The 21,161-nt window shown below is 47.5% G+C and overlaps 7 protein-coding genes across 7 annotated transcripts; 4 read left to right on the top strand and 3 right to left on the bottom strand.

The window, feature by feature from the left end:
* Nucleotides 1-2,542: 2,542 nt before the first annotated feature.
* On the top strand, nucleotides 2,543-4,333 carry EV420DRAFT_1300141 (S-adenosyl-L-methionine-dependent methyltransferase; the record flags this gene model as incomplete). Its single annotated transcript, XM_060468380.1, has 8 exons — nucleotides 2,543-2,795; nucleotides 2,842-2,968; nucleotides 3,020-3,091; nucleotides 3,151-3,171; nucleotides 3,232-3,316; nucleotides 3,370-3,723; nucleotides 3,783-3,998; nucleotides 4,057-4,333. 7 exons carry the CDS (start codon nucleotides 2,543-2,545, stop codon nucleotides 3,954-3,956), a joined length of 1,086 nt encoding a protein of 361 aa, XP_060337509.1. The 3' UTR covers nucleotides 3,957-3,998; nucleotides 4,057-4,333.
* A 1,880-nt stretch (nucleotides 4,334-6,213) lies between these two features.
* Nucleotides 6,214-8,366, bottom strand: EV420DRAFT_1698955 (uncharacterized protein; the record flags this gene model as incomplete). Its single annotated transcript, XM_060479468.1, is given in 7 exon segments — nucleotides 6,214-6,740; nucleotides 6,793-7,055; nucleotides 7,075-7,194; nucleotides 7,306-7,679; nucleotides 7,732-7,752; nucleotides 7,803-8,165; nucleotides 8,213-8,366. The coding sequence occupies 7 exon segments, from the start codon at nucleotides 8,364-8,366 to the stop codon at nucleotides 6,617-6,619; spliced, it is 1,419 nt and encodes a 472-aa protein (XP_060337508.1). The 3' UTR covers nucleotides 6,214-6,616.
* Nucleotides 8,367-9,444: 1,078 nt separating this feature from the next.
* Nucleotides 9,445-10,635, bottom strand: EV420DRAFT_1506106 (uncharacterized protein; the record flags this gene model as incomplete). Its single annotated transcript, XM_060471309.1, has 6 exons — nucleotides 10,580-10,635; nucleotides 10,233-10,275; nucleotides 10,080-10,170; nucleotides 9,881-10,007; nucleotides 9,678-9,793; nucleotides 9,445-9,616 (listed from the first exon to the last, which is right to left on the bottom strand). Coding segments are annotated over exons 1-4 (288 nt in total), but the record flags the coding sequence as incomplete, so codon positions are not given.
* A 696-nt stretch (nucleotides 10,636-11,331) lies between these two features.
* Nucleotides 11,332-12,448, top strand: EV420DRAFT_1474327 (uncharacterized protein; the record flags this gene model as incomplete). Its single annotated transcript, XM_060469203.1, has 9 exons — nucleotides 11,332-11,483; nucleotides 11,533-11,552; nucleotides 11,606-11,672; nucleotides 11,726-11,773; nucleotides 11,825-11,906; nucleotides 11,968-11,994; nucleotides 12,071-12,092; nucleotides 12,163-12,242; nucleotides 12,293-12,448. The coding sequence occupies 9 exons, from the start codon at nucleotides 11,332-11,334 to the stop codon at nucleotides 12,446-12,448; spliced, it is 654 nt and encodes a 217-aa protein (XP_060337506.1).
* Nucleotides 12,449-12,997: 549 nt separating this feature from the next.
* On the bottom strand, nucleotides 12,998-13,839 carry EV420DRAFT_1635948 (uncharacterized protein; the record flags this gene model as incomplete). Its single annotated transcript, XM_060476517.1, has 2 exons — nucleotides 12,998-13,324; nucleotides 13,384-13,839. The coding sequence occupies 2 exons, from the start codon at nucleotides 13,837-13,839 to the stop codon at nucleotides 12,998-13,000; spliced, it is 783 nt and encodes a 260-aa protein (XP_060337505.1).
* A 2,074-nt stretch (nucleotides 13,840-15,913) lies between these two features.
* Nucleotides 15,914-16,430, top strand: EV420DRAFT_1635946 (uncharacterized protein; the record flags this gene model as incomplete). Its single annotated transcript, XM_060476516.1, has 3 exons — nucleotides 15,914-16,009; nucleotides 16,060-16,288; nucleotides 16,342-16,430. 3 exons carry the CDS (start codon nucleotides 15,914-15,916, stop codon nucleotides 16,428-16,430), a joined length of 414 nt encoding a protein of 137 aa, XP_060337504.1.
* A 2,502-nt stretch (nucleotides 16,431-18,932) lies between these two features.
* Nucleotides 18,933-19,488, top strand: EV420DRAFT_1635945 (uncharacterized protein; the record flags this gene model as incomplete). Its single annotated transcript, XM_060476515.1, has 3 exons — nucleotides 18,933-19,022; nucleotides 19,074-19,274; nucleotides 19,327-19,488. 3 exons carry the CDS (start codon nucleotides 18,933-18,935, stop codon nucleotides 19,486-19,488), a joined length of 453 nt encoding a protein of 150 aa, XP_060337503.1.
* Nucleotides 19,489-21,161: the final 1,673 nt, after the last annotated feature.

Here is a 21,161-nt window from a genome sequence, read left to right as displayed (position 1 = left end):
CTTACCTATCACATGACTGACGCGTCGTAACTGCAGGTTTTTTCCGAAACTCCTGCCTTCGCGTTTTATACATTTTCTTGATATAATAAAATGCAGTTCATTTATAAGGATAACTCATTTGTGAATTTACCTTAGAACTCGAAATATACGTCTAGTGGTATGGAATTATTTTCCTCAAACACCTGTCACATGACAGGAAGGGGAGGTAAAATACTGGCAGTAACTAATCAGTAACTCACCGGTCCGAAACCCCGCAGTGTATCAAAACCTGGAGTTTCGTGCGCAACACTATTCCGGCGTCCGTACAACAGTGAGCACAGTGAAGCACACCAGAGTGACGAAACCTTCGGCCCCCGGGGGGATAAACTACTGAAACTTACCAAACCTCTTGTACCAAGCGAGTTTTTTTGATACATTTTTTTACCGTTACTTACCTCTCACTTGCAGTGTCACCTGAACGGCTTCGCGGTGATTTGCAGATTTTTCCCCAGAATTTTTCGTCCTCACATTTTCTTGAAGTCAAGTATTATAAATTACCAAAACGACAGCCTATCTATAACTGTATTTTGTTCATATGCTATTCATGAAATATCATTGGATTCTTACGCTGAATTGGCAACAACTTGACATTCACATGGTGGGTAAGTCAGCGAGAGAGAGGGGGGTAAGTTCAGTGATGTATAGAGTGTCTGACTCTCTGAGAGACTAAGAGGGGGCGTTTTTATACCATAATTCACTGAGTCCATACGCATTGCAATTTTTTCCCAATAGCAACTCGAAGAACCTAAATAGAATATATATAAAAAACAACACTCATTGTCAAATTTTCTGCTCATGTATAGTCAAATGATAGATAAGTTACGGCTTCGAAATCCCGGTGTATGGGATGTCGTGAGCTAGCGGAGGCAGCGCATAAGATGCTAACTAAATGCAACCTAACAGGTTTGTGGACTGCGCAACCTACCGGATGTCCAATTCAATCCCAAATGCCCGTGACCCATCCTGATCCAGCCCTGAAAAGCCCGACTCTAATGGCGGGCTCATAAGCTCGGGCTCGCAGTTCAGCCTCGCATTTTTCCAAGTGACAAGTTATGACGGCCCGTTGCGGCCCAGGTACCACCAACCGGCCCGATGGTACAAGCCCGCTTTCCTTTCTTGTTGCTGAGTATGTTATTCTTGGTTGTTTCACTATTCTATCACTATTCTATGGTCCATTAATTGTACAGACATACACGGCCTGGGTATCAGCTTATCTGCTTCTTCATCATACTACCAGTGATGAATTGATAACGGCCTTGTAGCTATTCTCGTAATGAAACGTTCCACCTCCATATCAATGACTTCGTCCATCTATCGGGGATACCGCGTGAGTTCGGTGGTAAGGGTATCGAAGTGGCACGTCCCTCCCTGTGCTCACGCGCCTCTGGTTACACTGTCACTGCATCGATTATATTTCCTTCTAGCTGAATATGATTCTGAAGTGGTTCTATGTTGTATTGTAGTGCACCGATCCTCCCGATTCCACAGAATCCGTACCGTACGCCATTTAGGACATCGTTTAAGATTCTGCATGTTAGCCAGCGTATCTTGACACTTGCACGCCCTCTTGAAAACCTTTCACACAATCAGGAAGACGTCTGAACCCCCTCCTTCCCCAGAAGTTTAGCCCATGGAGACTTCAAAATCCTTGAGAAGGCAGTGTCTGAACGCAATCCGAGTGTGTAGCTATCATTGATCGAACTGTCCATCGAGACTCTACAGCAGCTGTTCATCCCATCTTCAAACGCGATGGTTCGAGGGACATATAGAATAGAGGATGAGCCGCTGTCATTTCAGTGGGTGTATGGTCACACATAATAATAGTGCGCGAAACGGAAGCAAAGGAAGCTCTACCTTTTGCTGATGCCGGATCGTTACCGCACATTGAGGATGTGCGATCAGGCATTGGATTTTTGAACGAGGCCCCATAAGGCATTATTTGAAGGGTCTAAACCGTATCATCTGGAATCTCCTAAAACCCGTTGAAACTGGAAGTTAAAGCCTCGACACCTATACCTGACATCCATTAAGATCGAGAACAGCAGTCGTTGTTGAAGGTGAACCAAGCTGAACTCGATACTGAATTTTGTTGTATAATTCCTGTTGTGTTGTTGTTCCCACATCGTCAGTTCCACAGCCAGAGTAGTATTCAACATAGCTTTAGTTGACCTTCGCGCGTGTAGGAACAAGATGAATTGGGCACCGGTGTTGCGAACGCATTTAATTTGCTCGTTCACGGCCACTATCAAATCGAGCGGTGCAATGGGAGCATATAGTCAATAAGATTCCGGTTCGGAACGGATGGTGATAATGTTGGGAATTAGAAAGTGATGAATAGGCCAGTTTACTTATAGGATGGAAAGCTAAGATGATCGGAAGAAGGAATAGCATCCGCTAATAGGTACCGGATAGCACGATGATGTCCGCCGAGATTCACACCGCATTCCACGAGCGGTTATATAGGGTCCTTCGCATCCAACCTAGCGTCAATTTTCGCACATTAATGAGCGACGCAGACCACCATGACTTTGACGACAGTGAAAGATCTTCTTCGGCCTCCTCACAACTGGCTCGAAGCACATCGTCTACCTCTCGCACGAGTTCCTCTACACGTTCGGTGTCGCCCGCACCTTCTGTCTGGTCCATGACGAGCTCATTGCATGCAGAAGCATATGTCCATCAATTTGGACGCGACCTGAATAATATCTCGGAAATATACGGCCTCCCCGCCGATGCAGAAGAGTTAGAGCGTCTAGGTGAGACAGACTTCGGAAGTTCCGATTCGGCCATAACATCATTTAGACCGCCAGCACGAGATATTTAAAGAGGTCATGGGAAAGTATATTCCGCCGCTGCCGCAAGTTATGGCGGACGATATGCCAGGAGAGACGAGAGCTGTGTTGGACTTGGGTTGCGGTAGTGGCGCTTGGTATGTCATTTCCTTTCGCCTTCGCAATTCAAGTTCACCATCCGGAACAAGGATAATGGAAGCAGCACTTGACTTCCCTCATAGTAACGCCGTTGCCATTGACCTTGTGCCTATGCAATCACCGTACGTCCCTTTTCGTTCTTAAGTTCCAAAATCATTGACATGCATTGGTATTCCACCAGTTACATGCCTCCTAACTGCAGGTACGAAGTCGCGACGCGTTTTCCACCCTGAAATTGATTTCCGATCCGACCACCGGGTAGGAGCGAAGTCGATGACATCAATCTTGGGTTGGAACATTTCTACGGGGACTTTAATGTTGTCCACTGTCGGCTCATATCTTCTGGTGTAAGCCACATTTCCAAATCGTATGCATCCCCCTTGAATCTCATTCTTCCAAGATCCGAGATTATCAACATATGATCGACCAAATAAGCCATGTCCTACGGCCGGGAGGATTGATTGATCTTACGGAATGGGATTTTCATTGCTACGACGAAGATTTCCACCGCATCGAGGTGGATGTAACCACGATTGAGAAACCATGGTGGCCACGATGGTTGGCATACCTCGAGATGGCTGCACGACGCAGAGGTGGAAACGTTAACGCTGCGACTCATATCCGTGATTGGGTTTCGCATCATCCGCGGTTTGAAGATGTGATATACAATGAGTATTTCATTCCCGCGACGCCGTGGGTGACAGACAGCGCGTTGGACCTGCGTATCGGAGTGGCGATGAGGGAAGATATAGAGGTAAATGCGTTTTTAGAGCTGTCATCACTAACGATCGACTCTGAATTGTCTTTTTGCAGGTATTCCTAAAGTCGGGGCGGCCGTTGTTATTGGGCAGTGGCGTGCCGGAACAGCTTGTGAATGAGCTTCAAGCGAATGCACACAAGGAGGTGATGGAAGATGATACACGCTATTACATACGCGTGCAAAGCGTCTACGCTCGTAAACGTCATCGGTCGCTGGCCTATGGTTGAACGGAGACTAGTGCTGCCTCCATGCCATAGCTACAACATATGGTGGGTAGTTGGCTCGATCCGCACATCAACGCTCGTTGCTCATTTGTCTTGAGGAAAGACACAAGCAACAGTAGGATGCACATGAGAATGCTGTTGTGGTGTGTGGTGTGCGGCTTGTTCGCTTGTATCTGCTTGTTGTTGAGCCGCGCGGTAATGTGGTATGAGGTGATTCCGGAGCTACATGGACGGATGTCATTCTGGAAGATAACTTGCTGAGGTGTGGTACTGTAGCTGTTCAAGCGATAGTGGAGTACTAGAGGGAATGCATCGGTGGGAATGTCCTCGTATTCGGTGCGGCGTCGGGTTTGAACCCCGAGATAACAGCTCAGCTCAAGTACTCTTCATCCAATTGCGACTGGCGACGCCACTGTAAGAGGTGACGTATGTGGTCGAATCAAAGTGTGATGATGCCTCGTGCCTAAAGACGTGGTCACGAAGCGCCGAAATAAAGCAGAAAAACGGCTCACCACTTGACCTAACGTGTTTAGGCAGAAATGCGGATTACGCATATCCATCGCCGATTCGATCTCGCGTTTATATTATCTGATTGCTTTTGGTAATAACGAAGGATTCTCCGTCCTCTTCAACCAGATTGCAGTCTACGACGGCAGGCAATCATCCCATGCAACATTCATTAGCCGGAGTCGCCCGACTGCCACGACATCCTCTTTTTCTCCAGAAAGGTGAAACAAGGCAATCGCAGGATGCAAGAGATTAGATGTAGACTTTAAGCTATTGCTTAGTATGATAGAGATATTGCGGGGGAGATGAGAACAGCAAAGAACACTGCCAAAGGTAGGTGTAAGACTTCGGGTAGAAGACCGGTAAGATGTTGGCACCGGCACAACCCAACATATCAATACTGTCATGGATCGGGCCACTCCGGTGGGAAGAGCAATGTAATGGCGGAGACACTGTTTGACCCGAACAGCCACGACTGTCGTAAGACCAAGAAACAGGCTAGTGCGTGCACCGTAATTTGTGGCCACCGGTATGGATATGATGTAGGAATTGTAAGGAAACGAGTTAATGGAAGAATGTATGAACGAGGGCACGTTGAAAAAGAACGATGCCGACATCTTAAAGGCTGCGGAACGGCTAGGCTCCAAATTCAATGACGACCACAAAGAAGAGGTCTGCCTGCATCCGTATTGAGCTACAATATAAAGAAGATGCCCTGAGACTCACGAGACTAGCAAAATATCAACATTGCTTTGAGACTCTTCGACCATCCGTAAAGCGTACTTTCGCAATCGATGCTCTCCGTATTGAGTGCAATTAAATGGACGGTCCTTACGCCTATCACCAGCAAGCGAAGGTCCTCAAGACAAGTATCCCAACGTATGAGATGTGGCCGCCCATATAGGACCAGCAGCAGGATAGGCATGTTAGTTCTTCTTCTGCTATCTGTTTTCATCATCTCCATCTTCTATGCCTTCAGGATCCCTTGCCCTCTTCATCGTTCGACTCGACGTCCCATCATGCACTGGCATCAGCCTTATCGACTGGATCTGGCATGTGGTACTTGCTGAGATGCTGAAGCCGCGCTGCAAAACAGAATAGGATAACGCTTTGACGTAACCAAGTACATGATATCGGAGGTTCTGTTCACAGGATGAAGAAAGGATAGCACTGAGTGCAGTGAAGCTGGTCAACGATTGAGTCGAAACCTGCGGGGGGACTAAAAGTTTTGACACGATCACGTGCACTGGAGAGAACGACTCGGAAGCTGACAAAAGTTGACAAAACGAACAAAAAGCCTTGGACAGGGATCTCAGCTGTATCCGTTGAAATTAATTGGAATAGAGCTTTAATGTACTCAGAATTGCTGGCTAATACTTGATTAGACCTTACACGTTAATGAACGACGAAAGAACAAGGTATGTGACCAGGTAGAGTGCACCAGGTTCACGGGAGCGGAAGGTGGAACTATCTAGTGACGGTAAGCAGATCACCATTTCTCATTATCGACAATGTATGAGCTGCTGCTCAGTCACCTGAAACAGACTTCAAATTCTGTTTGGATCGTATCTAGGGCGCCCGATAAAAGTGAACCGCAGTTCCTCATGATTCTGGGGCTTCCACACTCCAAGAGAACCGCAAGCTTCCTATAATTCAAACTGTAAATCTGATGCCGAAACGACAGCCGAATGGGTTTAAGACGTCCCAATGTTTAAGCTGCTAAATGGACGGATTCTGGGAAAGCCGTATGAGGTTTGCATCGATATACATTGGTGTATTTCCAGGCTAACGTCGAGGTACTGGCCTTAGAGCAAGGACGAGGCGCGGAAAGTGGGAGCACCCTCCTCGCCCATTATTTCGAATAGCCTCCAAGAAAGTAGGTAGAAGAAGTCCAAAGTGAACGGTGGCGTCATCTCTAGCTTCTTCCGTCCGTGAATGTCATGTCCCAGAGAAAACTGCCAAACATGAAGTTGGAGAAGGCACCCAGGCCCCGGGTAAAAATCATTACACATTAATATGCATCTGAAATGAGCGTATGCGAGTAAGGGAAAACGTGGTTGTATGCGTGCGTGAAGAACGTTAGTGTTGTGCAAAAGTGACCAATGTCGAAAGCAAGAGACGGAATAAATATCCACAAGAGGAGAAGATAGAATGGATCATGACGATGGCGTGGGTATTGATTCTGCATCCTCTTTTGCGCCGGTATTGGAATCGTCTTCAGATAGTCCCCTTGTACGCTGCATGAGTCTTCTAAGACGCGCAAGCTCATCCGCCAGTTGCCTGAGATGTCAAGGTAGTTAGTAACAAATCTCGAGCAGCCCAAGAATCTTACTTGGCAGTAGCACTGTCCTTCTCGCCCATCCTTACGCTCTCCCCAACTTCCGCTTTCAAGCTTTGAATATCGCTCATCCACATCTTCTCAGTTTCCTCTCCACGTTTCCGATTTTCGGCCCTTGTTCTCTCTAGCTCTTCTTTGAGCCCTTTGCACCCTTCAACCTCCTCCAATAGCGCCTGGTATTTGACCGCTATCGTCTCTGTATCCTTCTTCATTCCGTTCCTCTCGTTTTCGCATCTCTTCTCGTAGCCGGTCGGTATCTGTTTTGAATGATTCAACCAAGCCTTTGATCGAATCTCTAAGCGTAATGTATTCTCTCTCCGACTTTTGTGAGAGCGCGGTGGCCTCTGCTAGTGAAGGATTCCATTCCTCGTATCGCCTTTTTCGATGTGGATGTTTCTGATTTCAGCTGGGCCTTTAGTGAAGAGGCTTCGGCTTCGGCCTTTCGCGCGCGCTCAAGAAGCTGTGTTCGCTTTAGTTTGAGACCTCTGTAGACGAGGCGAGTCGTACCTCCTGCAAGAGTCTCTCCTTCCTTGCTACCACACCATTCAGACCCTCGTTCTCTAGCCTCAACCTTTCTAGTACTTCTTTCTGATCTTCCGTTTGTCGAGTCAGTTGGGCGACGCTCCTCTGCGACAACCTCAACTGCGATTTGGTATTTTCTAGGGCATTGCGGGCGTTGACCACACCTGTCTGCAGGTCGGCCAGAACTTTCGTCGTGCCACCGGGCGTTAGGGACATGCGTCTCGGACTAGGCGAAGATGGAACATTAGGTGAAGATGGCGGATACGGCGAGAGGGTTGCATGGTTTGGGGTAGGCGGGGCATCAACGGTAAGCCGTTGTGTTGGAGGCTGGCCTTCATCAGCTAGGGCCCGAGCGTTCCCTGTGGACACGTAAATGGGAGCAGGGGCGCATAAGCTGCCGGAGTCACTTACCTACAGATGAAATGGGTATCCCTTTCAACATGACTTAACGAAAGGCTGGGAATAAATATAAAAATACTCACTACTCAACGTCCTCGTAGGGCTCGGCAACCGCTTAGTAGTATTAGGGCTCACTGATCCAGCACCAAATGACATTGGTATTCCCTCTCTTATACCATCGTCTACCGCATTGTCGCGTTCCCGTCTCGGCATGGGCAAACCGCTGTCCTGTCTAGATATCCCCTTGTCAAAACTCGATCTCTTTGGTATCTTTGACGGAGTGAACGGCTGTGGTGGAGGTGATGTCGCTGCAGCCGCCATTGTTGGTTCGAATAGGTCAGGGTAAGGTCGTGGGCCACGAAGTATAACGTTCTCGAGATCGTGAACCTGCGCCTGTTGGTGGCGTATGCTGTGTTTGAGGGTGGATATGTGGTTGCGAACAGCAACTACGGAACAGATTGGTTACAATTGACTGGTGATTGGCATGACTTACTGGGGTCGTCTAAAGAAAAAGAAGGACTGGGGGCGCGTCCAGAACGGACAGATGTCCGCGAAGACGGTCTTGACAGCGATCTGTCGTAAGAATGTGTGTGTTTATGCGGCGGAACGGCCGGTACTGGAATTGGAGAGCTCGAGCTCGCAGACATCCACTTCGAGGTGTGACAATGGCCGAAAATTTAGCAGACAGCCGTCGCTAAAGAATGGTCGAAAGGGAAACAGTCGTGACGGGAACAGCAAGTCAAGCACTAGCTCGCGAGGTGCCAGATTTACCCCATCTATTTGTTGCTGATTGTTTCGGAGACTTTCGGCGCCATGGTCCAGTCCACCCATGTACTTCACGACAGTCAAGTCAACGTTTTCTACAGACGTCATAATGGCTCTCTAAATCCGTCGTCCAAGAGGCATTGTCCAGATAAAAATTTCCACCGGGTCTGGGAGATGGTCGCCCTCGAGAAATTTTTGCTTTCCCTTCCTGCAGGGTAACTCACTATTCTGCCTTTTGACAGCTCGAACTGCGATGTGGCAAATTATCGCCGTATCAGCAGCGACGGGATATGAATATTTGAATACCAACATGGCACGTTTCCGGAGAAGCGGTTTCATATGTCATTGAGTATATTAGCTCCCTTGTATGTACAGTACGAGAGTTGGCATCTCTAGCATCTTGATCGTTTCATGATGCGCTTTGATATCGCTCACGGTATTTCCCACGTTATAGACCCATGCCTACACGAGGCAATCGCCCACCGCGCAAGTTGCGTGCCATTTGAGCGGCAGGAAATCATGACCCGAAAAATGCATTGACCTAGGATTCTCTCCACAGAGCGTTGTTCCAAGCGCCTCTCATAGTTTTCTATTGACTCTGACTTCTCAGAGTCCATAGAAAGGATTCAATGATGAGCGGATGATGTGGGCCTGGGTGGCTGTGGCAACATCCATCAACCGCTTAGCGAACTGTAAATATGGACCCACACCTCCTTATCACAACCTGACGGCTATACCGAATACAGAGGTACGACTATGTCACGTCATTCCCAGTTGCTTCGAAGTAAGCTTTTTCGATCTGATACAAATCCGAACTGCAAGCCTCAGATCAAGGCGCCTAAGTACGTGTAACGTGGCCCGTGGGTGAAAACCAGATCCCGCAGACTTGGAATGAACGCTGCCATCTAATCATAAATCGTGAAGACGCTGCAATAATCGACAATCAAACAGTGACTGGAGCTTGAAGAGCCGCAAAATAATATATTTGAAGCGTTAGAATCGTTAAAATTACACCCAAGACATCAGAGACTTATCAACCGCCGACTTCAACGCTTTGACGGCATTCCCGAAAGACTTCCGGCGCTGGCTATAAACACTGTTGGTTGGAGCGGTGGTAGCTGGATCCTTCGAACTAGATCATCATCTATCAGTCCTTCAATTCAAACCAGATACTTACTTCGAAATCGATATACCTTGTACCGGCCTGCGCGGCTTCGTCCTCTCTGTTCGTTTTCTCTAAAGCTGCAAGCCTCACGCTGGCCTGATCCAGGCAACACCCGGAAAAGAACAGCTGAACCCTCGCAACATCTCGTTGAGTCTTGATATCCTCCATTTAATCTAATTGTCTCCTGAGGTCGTAAAGCTCTTTCATCAGTTCGGGGATATTGTATTGTACCGGGTTTTGAACAAGAGCTCCGTTTTGTTCCACCAACGCCCGGTCAAAATATCCATGTCGAAGGCGGGGCATGATAAATTGACGAAATCTTCCAGGAAGGAGTTTGACCTGGACGGCGCGGGTGTAGCTAGATTAAAGAATGAATTCATGAGTGGCGAAGTAAGATCTAGATGAGCTTTTAGACTGACCAATTGGAAACTAAATGCGGCATTTAGGACAAGAGCCAGTGAAACCATCAGGCGAAGTACTCGAAAGGTGATTCGTGACACATTGCAAACAAAAGAGATATCCTGCCAAGGAAGGAAAGGTGATGAGCCAGTATTGCATGGACTCTAGCTGAGACGAAACTCACCGCATGGAGTACAAACAGGCTCATCATATTGTCGAAAGACAAGCTGCAGAAGCCGGACATCCTGAGCTTACGCACGAAATCAGGCTGGTATGTTGGATGCGAAGATACAGGACCTGTCCAAGCTTATATAGGTGCTAGTTTTTCATATGTAAGCGGTTGACTAGGAACGAAAGAGGTACTTTAACAAAGGCTTCCGGATTTCAGGGTTGCTAGGGAAGGCCTAAGTTAGCAAGAGCCTGTGAATTCGTACACAAAGCATTATCAGAGTGAAACACATAGATACGGCATAGGCTGCGAAAACAGCGTGAAGATAACAGAGAGACGTCAGTTCTACGTCCGAATCTGACTGAGGCAGCAGATGAAAACGACAGCATGATACTTGGCGCTAGGTTGTCTTTACTTCGGCTATTGCCGGACTGGCAGAGCGCGCTGAAAATCGGGCCGCGGACTCTTTGATCACGTCGGACATCCTGTAATTTCCGTGGACACAACAGTTTCGTTTCGTTGCTACGCTTGACTATATTGACATTGATTATTCTCCGTCCGTTGTGTCATTACGACTTTCGTGACCTTCCTAGGAGGTTCTCTATCCAGTTTCTCTGCCCAGGTGACCTCTTGTTCAGGCAGGCTCATCTATTGCAAATCCTCACAGGGACGTCCAGAATATTGGGATCTGTTCCGCATGGTTTTCTCTTCTCCTGGATATATGCGAAGTGCCTATGCCACAAGTCCGACCTTGTGAAACCGGGCCGTTCCGTCCCACCGCTCTTTCGAAGCCGTTGTGTTAGTTCACTTTTCAATTTTCGACCCTACCTCTCCCCTCTATGCTGCCCAAAGTCGTGGTTTACTGTGGCGCTAGATAGCTCTTAGCCTTACTGCGGTACGGCCTTTCAAGAATATTACTCTTCCAACCCGACCATCTGGAGCCCGACAAGATGGTAACCCGCCCCCAGAAAGAATATACGCGGTTCCATGTCGGAAGAACATCGCCAGTTTTTTTCCGTTTCCAATGCGAAGTCTCAGTCCTGTCGCGGTATAAAACCCAAGGGTCTGTTGGCTACAACCTCATCGCACTCTCCGCGTTTCACTACTGAACAAAATGCTCTCTTTGTCTCTTGTTGCTTTGGCTCTCCTCGCTGCCGTGAAGGCCGACTCCTGGGGTCCGGCATACTCCTTGGGCCCTACGAGCTCTGCTATCATTGAGGCGTCCACGACCTTCACGCCCGGAGCTCCCCCAATCACCCCTAAGGAGTCTGTCTTTCATTCGCGTTAAAATGTTATCCGTCTGACTGTATTACAGCGCTCTTTTCTTGTGGATAGGTAATCCGCAGTTTTTTTTCTCCGAAGATTTGGTACTTGAACACGTTTTGAAGGCATAAGCAACTCGACCAGCGGTCTGATCCAGGCTGGTGTGGACCAACTCGCCGACAACAACGCCTAGTAAGCATGTGTGTGGCTTCTAGCTCTGTTACTATACTCATACGATCGATCAGCTGTGGCGCCTCGTCTACTCAGTGGTGTGCTACAGCCAGTTACTTCGGGTCTGTTTCCATCCTCAAAATGCCCTGCTGTTATCTCTGACAAATATATAGTGTTGTAAACGGCGCTACTACTCAGTTGAACGGCGACTTGACTCCTCTTGACGGCGATCAATCTATCACCATCCATTACAAGGTTCGCTCTTCTTTCCTATACATCTGTTTCAGGTTAAGCTTCTGATATGTATCATAGCTAGGCCGATGACAACCTGACTTGGGACCAGGTGCGTATTCGGTATCATTTACTTCAAACGCCAACAGGCTTAATACACTCTTAGACCTGTCACCCTTGATGGAAAGGTTATCTCAACCCTTCAAAGCTGTGCGTATATTGTTTCTCACACTTAATTAAATTCCTGGTCTTGGCGCGCTTAATCAATGCTTTCTTCTAGATGACGGCCCTCTTTTGAACGGTGGCTTCGGAACCGGAACTGAATGCCAATCTGATTGCACCGGCTCTACCTCCGTCCAGGTAAGATACAGCCGTCGCGCTCAGCTCAGCGCCTACTGACAGCTTTGTAGAAATACACGAACACCACAATCGTCCTTCAATCGGCGGACCCTAGCTTCTCTTCGACTCTGGGCAAAGGAACGGGCGTTGTAGCTTCCGACATGGTGACCGCCGACGGTGGGAAGACCTGGACCATTGCCAGCATCCAGATCCCAGCCATGGTTTGAAGCGCATGGCGTAGTAAAATGCTGTATTGTGAAACAAACAAATGAATTTGTTCCTCTTTTCTCTGTCGTATCGGATTCCTCCATTCTTCCTATTCCTCAAGCTTGCATCACTAGTCGGCTGTTAAGGGACTCCCGACAGCAAGCATATTTATTAGCTGTGAATCAAAGAGCTTCCTGTTCAAGTATAGGAATTGCCTCCGTGGAACCCATTCCATTAGTACATATGGACCTACTACAACGCGGCCTATTTTGCTAATTATATGTCACCCTCGACGGTAGGACCGAGATACTTGATTAAAATCATGGAGTGTCGGTCGGTAATGAAAGTTCATCTAAGCTTACGGTGTTTACCTTATCTCTTTTGGTATACCTTCAGTCCAGCGATGCTCTCTACATTGGCACATTATTTTCTTCCCATCCATCATCATAAATTTGACTCAAACAACAGCTACACATGTACAATAGAAAAAAGAGAACCTTGCTTTAAGCGAGAACGATGCGGACAAAATCGTATTCTACCCTCCATCAGCGAGAAGAATTCGCGAATAGTCAAGGGCTTATTTTCCTGGAAATCTCATTCGTCCCAAATACACACCTACGCGTCGTTGTCGATGAAGGTTGAGCATCGGCCAAGGTATTTTGTACCAGAACATAGTCGACAACTTCGGAATTAGCATCGGAACTCTGAGTTTCATCTTGATCTCCCAAAACAATGGTATCGTCATCCGAGAGTTTACTATTCTGCGCTCCTTCGCTCACAGCTGATGGAGGCACTTCCAAGGACGAAGAAGGCTTTTCTGGATGTGCGAAACCGAAGTCTGAAGAGGTCGACACAACACTGGAGTCTGATCGTTGGCTAGGAGCTTCGACGGATGACTGATCTCTGAACAAAAGCCGAAATTAGCCTTTAGAAGAAAATAGAGAGATATAACAACTTGCTCGTCAAGGTTAAGAACGGCTTCTTCGACCTCTTTCTCCTCCTCGTATTCTCGCAGTGCATCCCGCAATAAACCAATCTCGTCCGTGAGGCGCGCCGTTTTGATCTCCAGACCAGTAGCATCAGTCCCAAGTTCAATAATTTTCTGGAGGAGGACTTCGTTGTTGGTCGTCAGAAGTTTCACCAGATGGCGGGCAGAATCTAGATCCGGAACCAATCGAGTGTTGATTGCCTCTAGTCCCGCGGCTCTGTGTCGATGAGCTTCCAGTTCCGCCACGAGTTTTTGTGAGTCACTGAGCTCGGTCTCCAAGCATCGAATACGCCCTTTCAACGCCCTCATCGTCACTTGAGATCCGTTCAGCTCGATCTGCTTCTTTTCGTTTTGGTATAAGAGACGCTTGACCTCGCCCTCTAGGTGCGCCTTGTGTCGCCGGTATTCGTCTCCGGAAGCCATGAGTTTCACGTTAAGACACCGGATACGAGCCTCCAAATGGTCCATCCTTCGTCTGAGATGCGTCTAAGTGCGTATTCGTCTGATCGTCTTAGATGCTCTTCGTCGTGGGTTGTTGGATATCAGCCTTCGAAGTAGACCCTTGGTCGTCGAGGGTCGTCTCTAGAGCCGTGAGTTGCTGCGTCACTTGGTCTAGCTTCGACTGAGATTCGTTTCGCAACATCTTCTCCCTCTCTAGCTCGGCAAGCAACAAGCCTTTATCGCTCTGCAGCGTCTTCTTCTGGCTCTCGAGAATGGCAACTTGGTTGACAGCACTGTCCTTGGATTCTCGTAATGACGCGAGTAGTAAAGTGACCTGTGCCTTCAACCCCGGAATTTCCGACGCCATACATTCCCCTTCTTTTAGCAAAGCGCAAGCACACTTGTCCGGATCGATGGTCATATTGTATTCCAGGGGAGCGTTCACTGACTGTGGAAGCCGGGCCGAGTAACTCCTGACATCCTTGGGCGGGCCGACGGTTGCTCTCCTCCAAGCCAAAGATCCGAGCCATTAGCTCTGCTACTTCCCTTCGGTGAGAGGTTACGAGGTCGTCCTTTTCCTGCGTAAGACGGGCCCTCTCCTTCGTGAAGGCCTCTTCGTATGCCTGTAAGTTCTTCCTGAGAGATATGATCTCGGCCTCGAGGTCCGGAGGCAACGATACAGGCCTAATAAATAGCTCGCGGACGTCTCTCATGGAGCGGGGCTTGCCCTTGAAGGGACGGTTGTTACGTTGCTCCTATCCAAGGCGGTAAGAAAAATGCATAGCGGGAAATGAGTCGACACGTACTTCGGTAATAAAGTCTGTGTTAGCCTATTCGTTAATGGTATCGACATCGAACGACAGGAATGAAACTTGCTCATGTTGAAGTGCGTGTGACAAGCGCAGCATGCAGGCCGGTAATAAGAGCATGTCTTGATAGCTTCAGACTTAAGTTGAAATAAGCATATTTTGCAGTAAAGATGTCCTAAATGAAATCAATAAGATAGTTAGCTTGCGCTCAACAAGTGAATCAGTAATACTCACCACAGGGGATACAGACAGGCTCTTGCAGCTCTCGAAGACATTTAGGAGCATTGTCCAATCATGTTTACAGAACAAAGAAAGTAGAAATAGGGTGAACGTCCGGCTTCGTAGCTTTACGAGCTGGAAGAGAGAGAAGAAGAAACTTGTGCACTGGCCCTATGCCACGTTGATCACATGGCATAATATCTCAACACCGAAATTCGGCCGACTTATTTTGTTTTCTCTTCGCTGACCGGACCAAAAACTCAAGCAAGTGCAGTGCTATCCTTGGGAAGACGTTACTAACTTGAAAAATCTCAGGAATCTCTACATTGGATGTAACTTCCAATATGTACACGCATCACGCCTTGAAATGAAGTCTTGTCGTAGCAGAGCGTCCTTTTCAACCAATCAAATAGAAAACTCTCAGGTTCAGCAGTTGTGGTAGCTGATCCCTGACTTTCTTTCGTTCAAGGTAATACGCGATACTTACCGTTGTATCACTTAGACTTTGATTTCAGGCGTGACGGTGGTCCGAATCAGTCATTTAACACTGCATGTTCACGACTACGATGTTGCTCATAGGAAGAAATTGGTGATTACATTGACCAAATATTGTTCTGTAGCCAAAGATGATGCCAATCTCAAGGATTGTCGGTTATCCGAGTGCACGGCAAGTCACCGTTTCAGCCCCACAGAACAGTCATGAATGACTTCAGCAAAAATAGCTCCTATTCGCGTCGAGGAACTGCCACCGCGGAAGTATTTCTAGCGATATAGACACATATAACCGCCCATGAGGACCTACAGTACGACTCAACTGACTTCCTCTTCCTGTACCTGCCCTACCACAGAACAAATGTGTTTGAAAGGCATTCAGGAAGCTCTCAGGCTCTCTAAGAACAGAGATTCTGTTCTACAGGCTTAGGTAAAGTGTCTCACTATGGACTGCTAAGTACTCCTATACTCACCTCGATCGTCCCCCTTCTTGCGCATAAATACCCCCGCGATTCCTCACAATTTCCCCACCAAATATGATTACCAACAACAACACCGAATTGATCCAAACCACCAGTTCCCATTTCGCCGTTGCAATTGCTATGGCACAGGCCGTATTCGGTCTTTTCAAGGTATGTCCCTTCAATTGCTCACGTTACATCCGTACTGATCACTTTCACAGAGCATCATTGCTCTGTTATTATTCTGGGCGTGTCCGTCGATGACACCTTCCGTGCCCGAATACCCCCGCATGGCTGTTACGGCTAAGGCAGGGCGAAGCACATCCCGATATTCAATGATGGTAGCCCCATCCTCATCGATGTCTTTCTCACCTTCCAGCTCTACCTTGGTCGAAACACCGTCAGAATGCGACGACGCTATTGCGGAGCCCAAGAAAGCGGGCGCAAAGAGTAAGCTTGTTTTTCGTGGTAGGCAGATCGTTTTACTTATGTCCCGTTTACAGAACATTTCCCGCCGGCGCCTGGCCATATGAAGAAAGAAATCAGGCGTCTCGCTAAGACTGCCAAAGCTGAAATGAGGCCGTTTGCATGATGCATGTCGTCGTCATTCCAAATCGCCTTCTCTCCCGTCGCCTCACCTTTCACCACTTCGTCGGACTCTTACTTCCCTCGGAAGGTGTCTCATCCAATTGAAGCACGTCGGACCGCTTGTTGACGAGGCGGTGGTAACATCCCAAGAGACCATCTTGGTTGCGTCGAGGAAGACAAAGAAGGTTTCTATTTCTATTACGAAGACGAAGACTACGAAGAAGATTGCGAAGGTTGAAAAGAAAGTCAAAGGGTTTTTTCTCGAGAGCATTCACGAGGTGTTCAAATCTTTTCTTGTACATTACATTTACAAATGCTCAATTATCGCAACATGCGTTTGCTGGAACAAGACTCATCGGTTCAACAACCGGTCCCCCGGAACAAGGTATTTTAAGTAAGTACAGTCAATGTATATATAAACCTACAACTTGTCCGCAGATACAGGACCTCACAAGCGACTGGGAATATCAGGTTGGAGAATGGCCACTGCAAGGAAAGTAAGTCAAAGGGCGAACGTTCGGGAGACCATTGGGATCTCAACATCGGTGGTATGCGTTTCTTACGCATGTAACCCAAATTCCAGAGAGAGAGCTACTCAGAACATAAAGACATAGTGAACGTGAGAATGGGGTTCGAAGAGTTATGGACAGCTTGAGAGGACACGATGACATGAAAACAATAACGAGAACAACAAATGCCGGCCAATTAAAACTGCTTAGAGTCTGCCTAGGGGAGACTATGGCCGGCAATCTTTGGACTCAAACTCCATGTGAAGTTTCGCGAATTCGAGGATGTCAAAGCTGCCGTCGCGTCGCGCCCAAATTATGCAGGCAATGCTCTTGTCTCCCTTGCACTATAAGAGCCTAGTCTTATTTAATATGATCTCCAGAAGCGAAGACGAAATTAGGAGAGAAGTCTCTTACCTCTGTTAGCAGCACTGTGCTTAGATTCTATGATTGCGTACTCTTGTACATGACATCGTCCTCACCAAGATGGAATTTAAACTAGAACACTTCATATCTCCGCATACCAGCGTGACAAGTACTTACCTCAAGAAACCCTCATCTCATGGCTAGAGAAACATTGGCACCTAGAATTTCATCAGGATTCTTCAAGACAAAATAGAAGTGCTTCATAATCGACACAACGATAATTGGCACCTCGATATTCACTAGATTATGTCCAGCACAAGACATGCGCTGGATAGTCCCCTCGGATACCCTGGATACTATACATTCTAGTTGACATAAAGGATCCCAAGCCTACAAAGGTTAAGTGAGCCAAATACACACAAGACTATGAACGAAGTTTGAACTCATACAGTACATACTGCGATAGGAAGAACAATTTCTGAGGCAGAGATCCTGATGAAGATGGGCCAAGCCAGGAGCTGGTAAGAACGTTGTTGGAAAACGGGGTATCAGTTCGTTCCCAGTATCACGTGTGTGGTAGCAAGCCAATAGTATTGCGCTTGGCTGAGCTCTGCAAACGCATGAGGATCTACTCTACAGTACCTACTTTTATACTAAATGTACTTTTACTAGAACTTTCCACGCTTTTCCTCCTTCTTCTACCTTAATAAGCATCTTCGGCATGATGCCGGATTGCCAAATCCCAACAAACGTGGTGCCGGTAACGAGTTAATCAAGATGACTTACACGAGTTTACATGTCAGGCAGGGTCGGTCGAGCTTCAGCCCGTTCGGATTTACTCGGAGTCTTCCGATCCGGACACCCGAACTTCGGCAAAAACGAACCATCACTCATCGGCAATGCCATCTGTAATCTTCACTCGTCTCGACACGCTTACTTTGTTTCCACCTCGATATAACCAAGCAAATATTGAGCTCTTCCGCTTTATGTTGAATGTCATGAAGAGTAAAACCCTGTAGTCGAACCCGTAGTTTTCTGTCCTATGGAACGTCAACAAGCGAACACTATCGGATTTCTTCTGAAGATGGCTTTTGCAGAGCGGTCATTTTTCCTGTTTACCCCAATGGAAGCGTAGGCGCCGACATTTTCTTTGTGGAAGGTCTTGCTCAGTTTCGTTTTAGCTTTAGGTGAAGCCGTGGGTATCTTGGTACGAGGAGGTAACACGAACGGGTGTCCACCACCAAATAATCTCCCCCTCCTTGCTATGCTCCCCATTTCAAAAATCCCAACAGGGGGGGTAGTTCGTCGTTGTTTCAGAAACAGAGATTTCTGTCTTGCATACATTGCCTCCGCGGAGCCTTTTCTCGCTCGGCGACAATGCACCGACCCACAACATAGCTTCGTATTGGCAATTGACTTGGAAAGGCCGCAAATGACTTGACCGAAAGTATTTGCACGTTCGCGGGGATGGATCTGAGAGGACTTGTAGTGAATCTCTTTCTCGTTGGTGAGACTCTTGTTTCAGGGTACAAAATTTTTACTCCCAGACTCACCACGATCAAGGGGTAGGGGTGGAACTCTCTGGCGTATATATACCCTCGCCATTCGCCCAATTCTCCTCACTCAACACAACCATGATTACCAACAACCAGTTTATCCAAACCACCTGTTATATGTTCGCCGTTGCGATTGCAACAGCACTACTCGTCACGGGCTTCGTAAAGGTACGCAACCATCTCGTATGGCTACCCCTACTGTTCTAACGTGGTGTGTAGGACATCCTCACTTTTCTTGAATTCTGGACGTGGTCCACGAAGGACACTATCTCGCCCGACCATCTACGCATTGCCGTTATGGTCAAAGTGGAAGTCACAACCACCCATTATTCTACGACGGAACCGTTGCGTTCCGTATCATCCGACTGCGCTCTGGTCAATATATCGTCAAAGTGCTACAGTGGTACGCAGGGAGTCCAAGTATGAAGGGTATGTCACTTCGTATCCGTATCTCAAGGCATCTCACTTACAGCGGACAGAATCGCTCTTTGAAGACAAAGCCGACTACACTCGCTCCGAGCGTAGGGTGGGAGCCTTCGTTCGTGACACGACTCGTCCCTATGTGCCGTTGGATGTGTTCTCTTCGCACACTATCGATTGGACCTCTCCGCTTGTCGTCGAAACTGGCTTATAAAAGCGCACGTCCAGAAGGAAGCAGCGCCAGAAATTGGAGAGGAGTATGGCCATCGGATATCGTGATCGAATATCTGTTTCTACAAAGACGAGGTCAACGAGAATAGTATCGTCGGCGAAAGAAGGCGATTGAGCCAATGCATGCAATCTTCGAAGCTTGATTATCGCAATTCATTGTATTCTATTTGCACATGCTCAATCATATTTGTTCCTTACATCTGCTATACTCCAGTCAGGTCGTTGGGAGAGGCGTAAAAGTTCTTCGGCTTCACTTATGAGTGAGGATGGTCGAAACACTATTTCTTTCTCCGCCCGAATCTCGGGCCTCTTCTCGATCCGTCCCCGAAATACCTTTCTGGCATACATGCTATGGAAATGTTTTGGGGTCTACGTGCTTGGATCAAGATGTTGGATGAACGCTATCCGACCAGGTTTAGGAGCATTCGCATCCTGTTTGGCGGAATATTTTCTTGTTGTACGTCTCCTGCGTAGTCTCTTGCACTACCCTAATGCTTATTAGTGATTCCAACAACCCAAAACGCCTTTTTTTGGCGTGTTAACGCCCTTCAATACTGCTCGCTACAAGTCACAAGAAGAGGTTACCTTTGGTAACGAAGAACATGTTTTAGCTGGTTGGCTGAAGAGAAGGCGAGTGTTAGAAGGAAGGAAGGAGCTCTTGTTAGAACTGTCCGATTTATTCGTAGAAAAGAGCCTCGAGGTAAGGCGTCAGTGACTTTCTTTATCTACGCTAATCCCGTTCTAAAATTGCAGCATCTTGAGGACTGTCATTGATCTGCACCCCAGACGCCATCTCACGAACACTTCATGAACCGTGAAGAATATAACATTATCTTCTCAGCTTCTATCTCCTCATTTGCCTGTAGCCTTGGCTGCAACATCGACCCCTTATTTACCTAGATGCGCCTGACGGATCTACGAAGAAGCTGGAGAAGCTGCTCGCCGTTGGTCATCAACAAGAAATCTTATCACTGACGGACCTCAGATCTGAAGATGTATGAAGGATGCTCGATACCGTCTTCGACATCTCCATCATCACAGCAATTTCATTTCATCGCCTCGTCATGATGCGCTTTTCACCCCTTCAACAACCGCTGGTCACTCTCCGATGTCTGCGTATCTTACAGGACGCCTCAGTGGCCTTTGCCAAGCTGACACGGTTCTGTTCAGTATCGCCTTTGCCTTTCTTTTGGGATGCGGAAGCTCGTATCTTCTCCCTCTTATCTTGGTATGTAAGCATGGCTTGGACTTGCAGCTGCGCCACGACCTCGCACGCACTCGCTCACTGTTTTTGTCCCACCGACACATATACCTTTGGCTTTCTGATGCAAGGTGTATAATTCTGTCAAGGACAGTCACTGGACTCTGGGACTTGTTTCGGCCTTTCAACGGCGAATCGGAACCACGACTTGACAGCGTTCCTCTGTTCCGAGAAGCTGGTATACTTTTCAAAGCACTGCTTGATCAGGAAGATGGAAGCTATGCTGATGCTTTCAGGGATGTCGAAGTGTGCTGTACTTTAATCACAGCTTTATACATATCTACTGTTTCGTTCCTTGAATGTCATCGATTTGAGGTTCTCTAGCTTCTTGTTGCAGAATGGAGACTGGGTATAGATACTTAACGTGATAAGAAAGAACGCATGCCGTGACAGAC

This window comes from Desarmillaria tabescens (genome assembly GCF_030435595.1).
Source record: "Desarmillaria tabescens strain CCBAS 213 chromosome Unknown EV420scaffold_3, whole genome shotgun sequence".
Lineage (NCBI taxonomy): Eukaryota > Fungi > Basidiomycota > Agaricomycetes > Agaricales > Physalacriaceae > Desarmillaria > Desarmillaria tabescens.
Note: the sequence above shows the minus strand (reverse complement) of the source record. Positions and strands in the feature narration are given on the sequence as shown.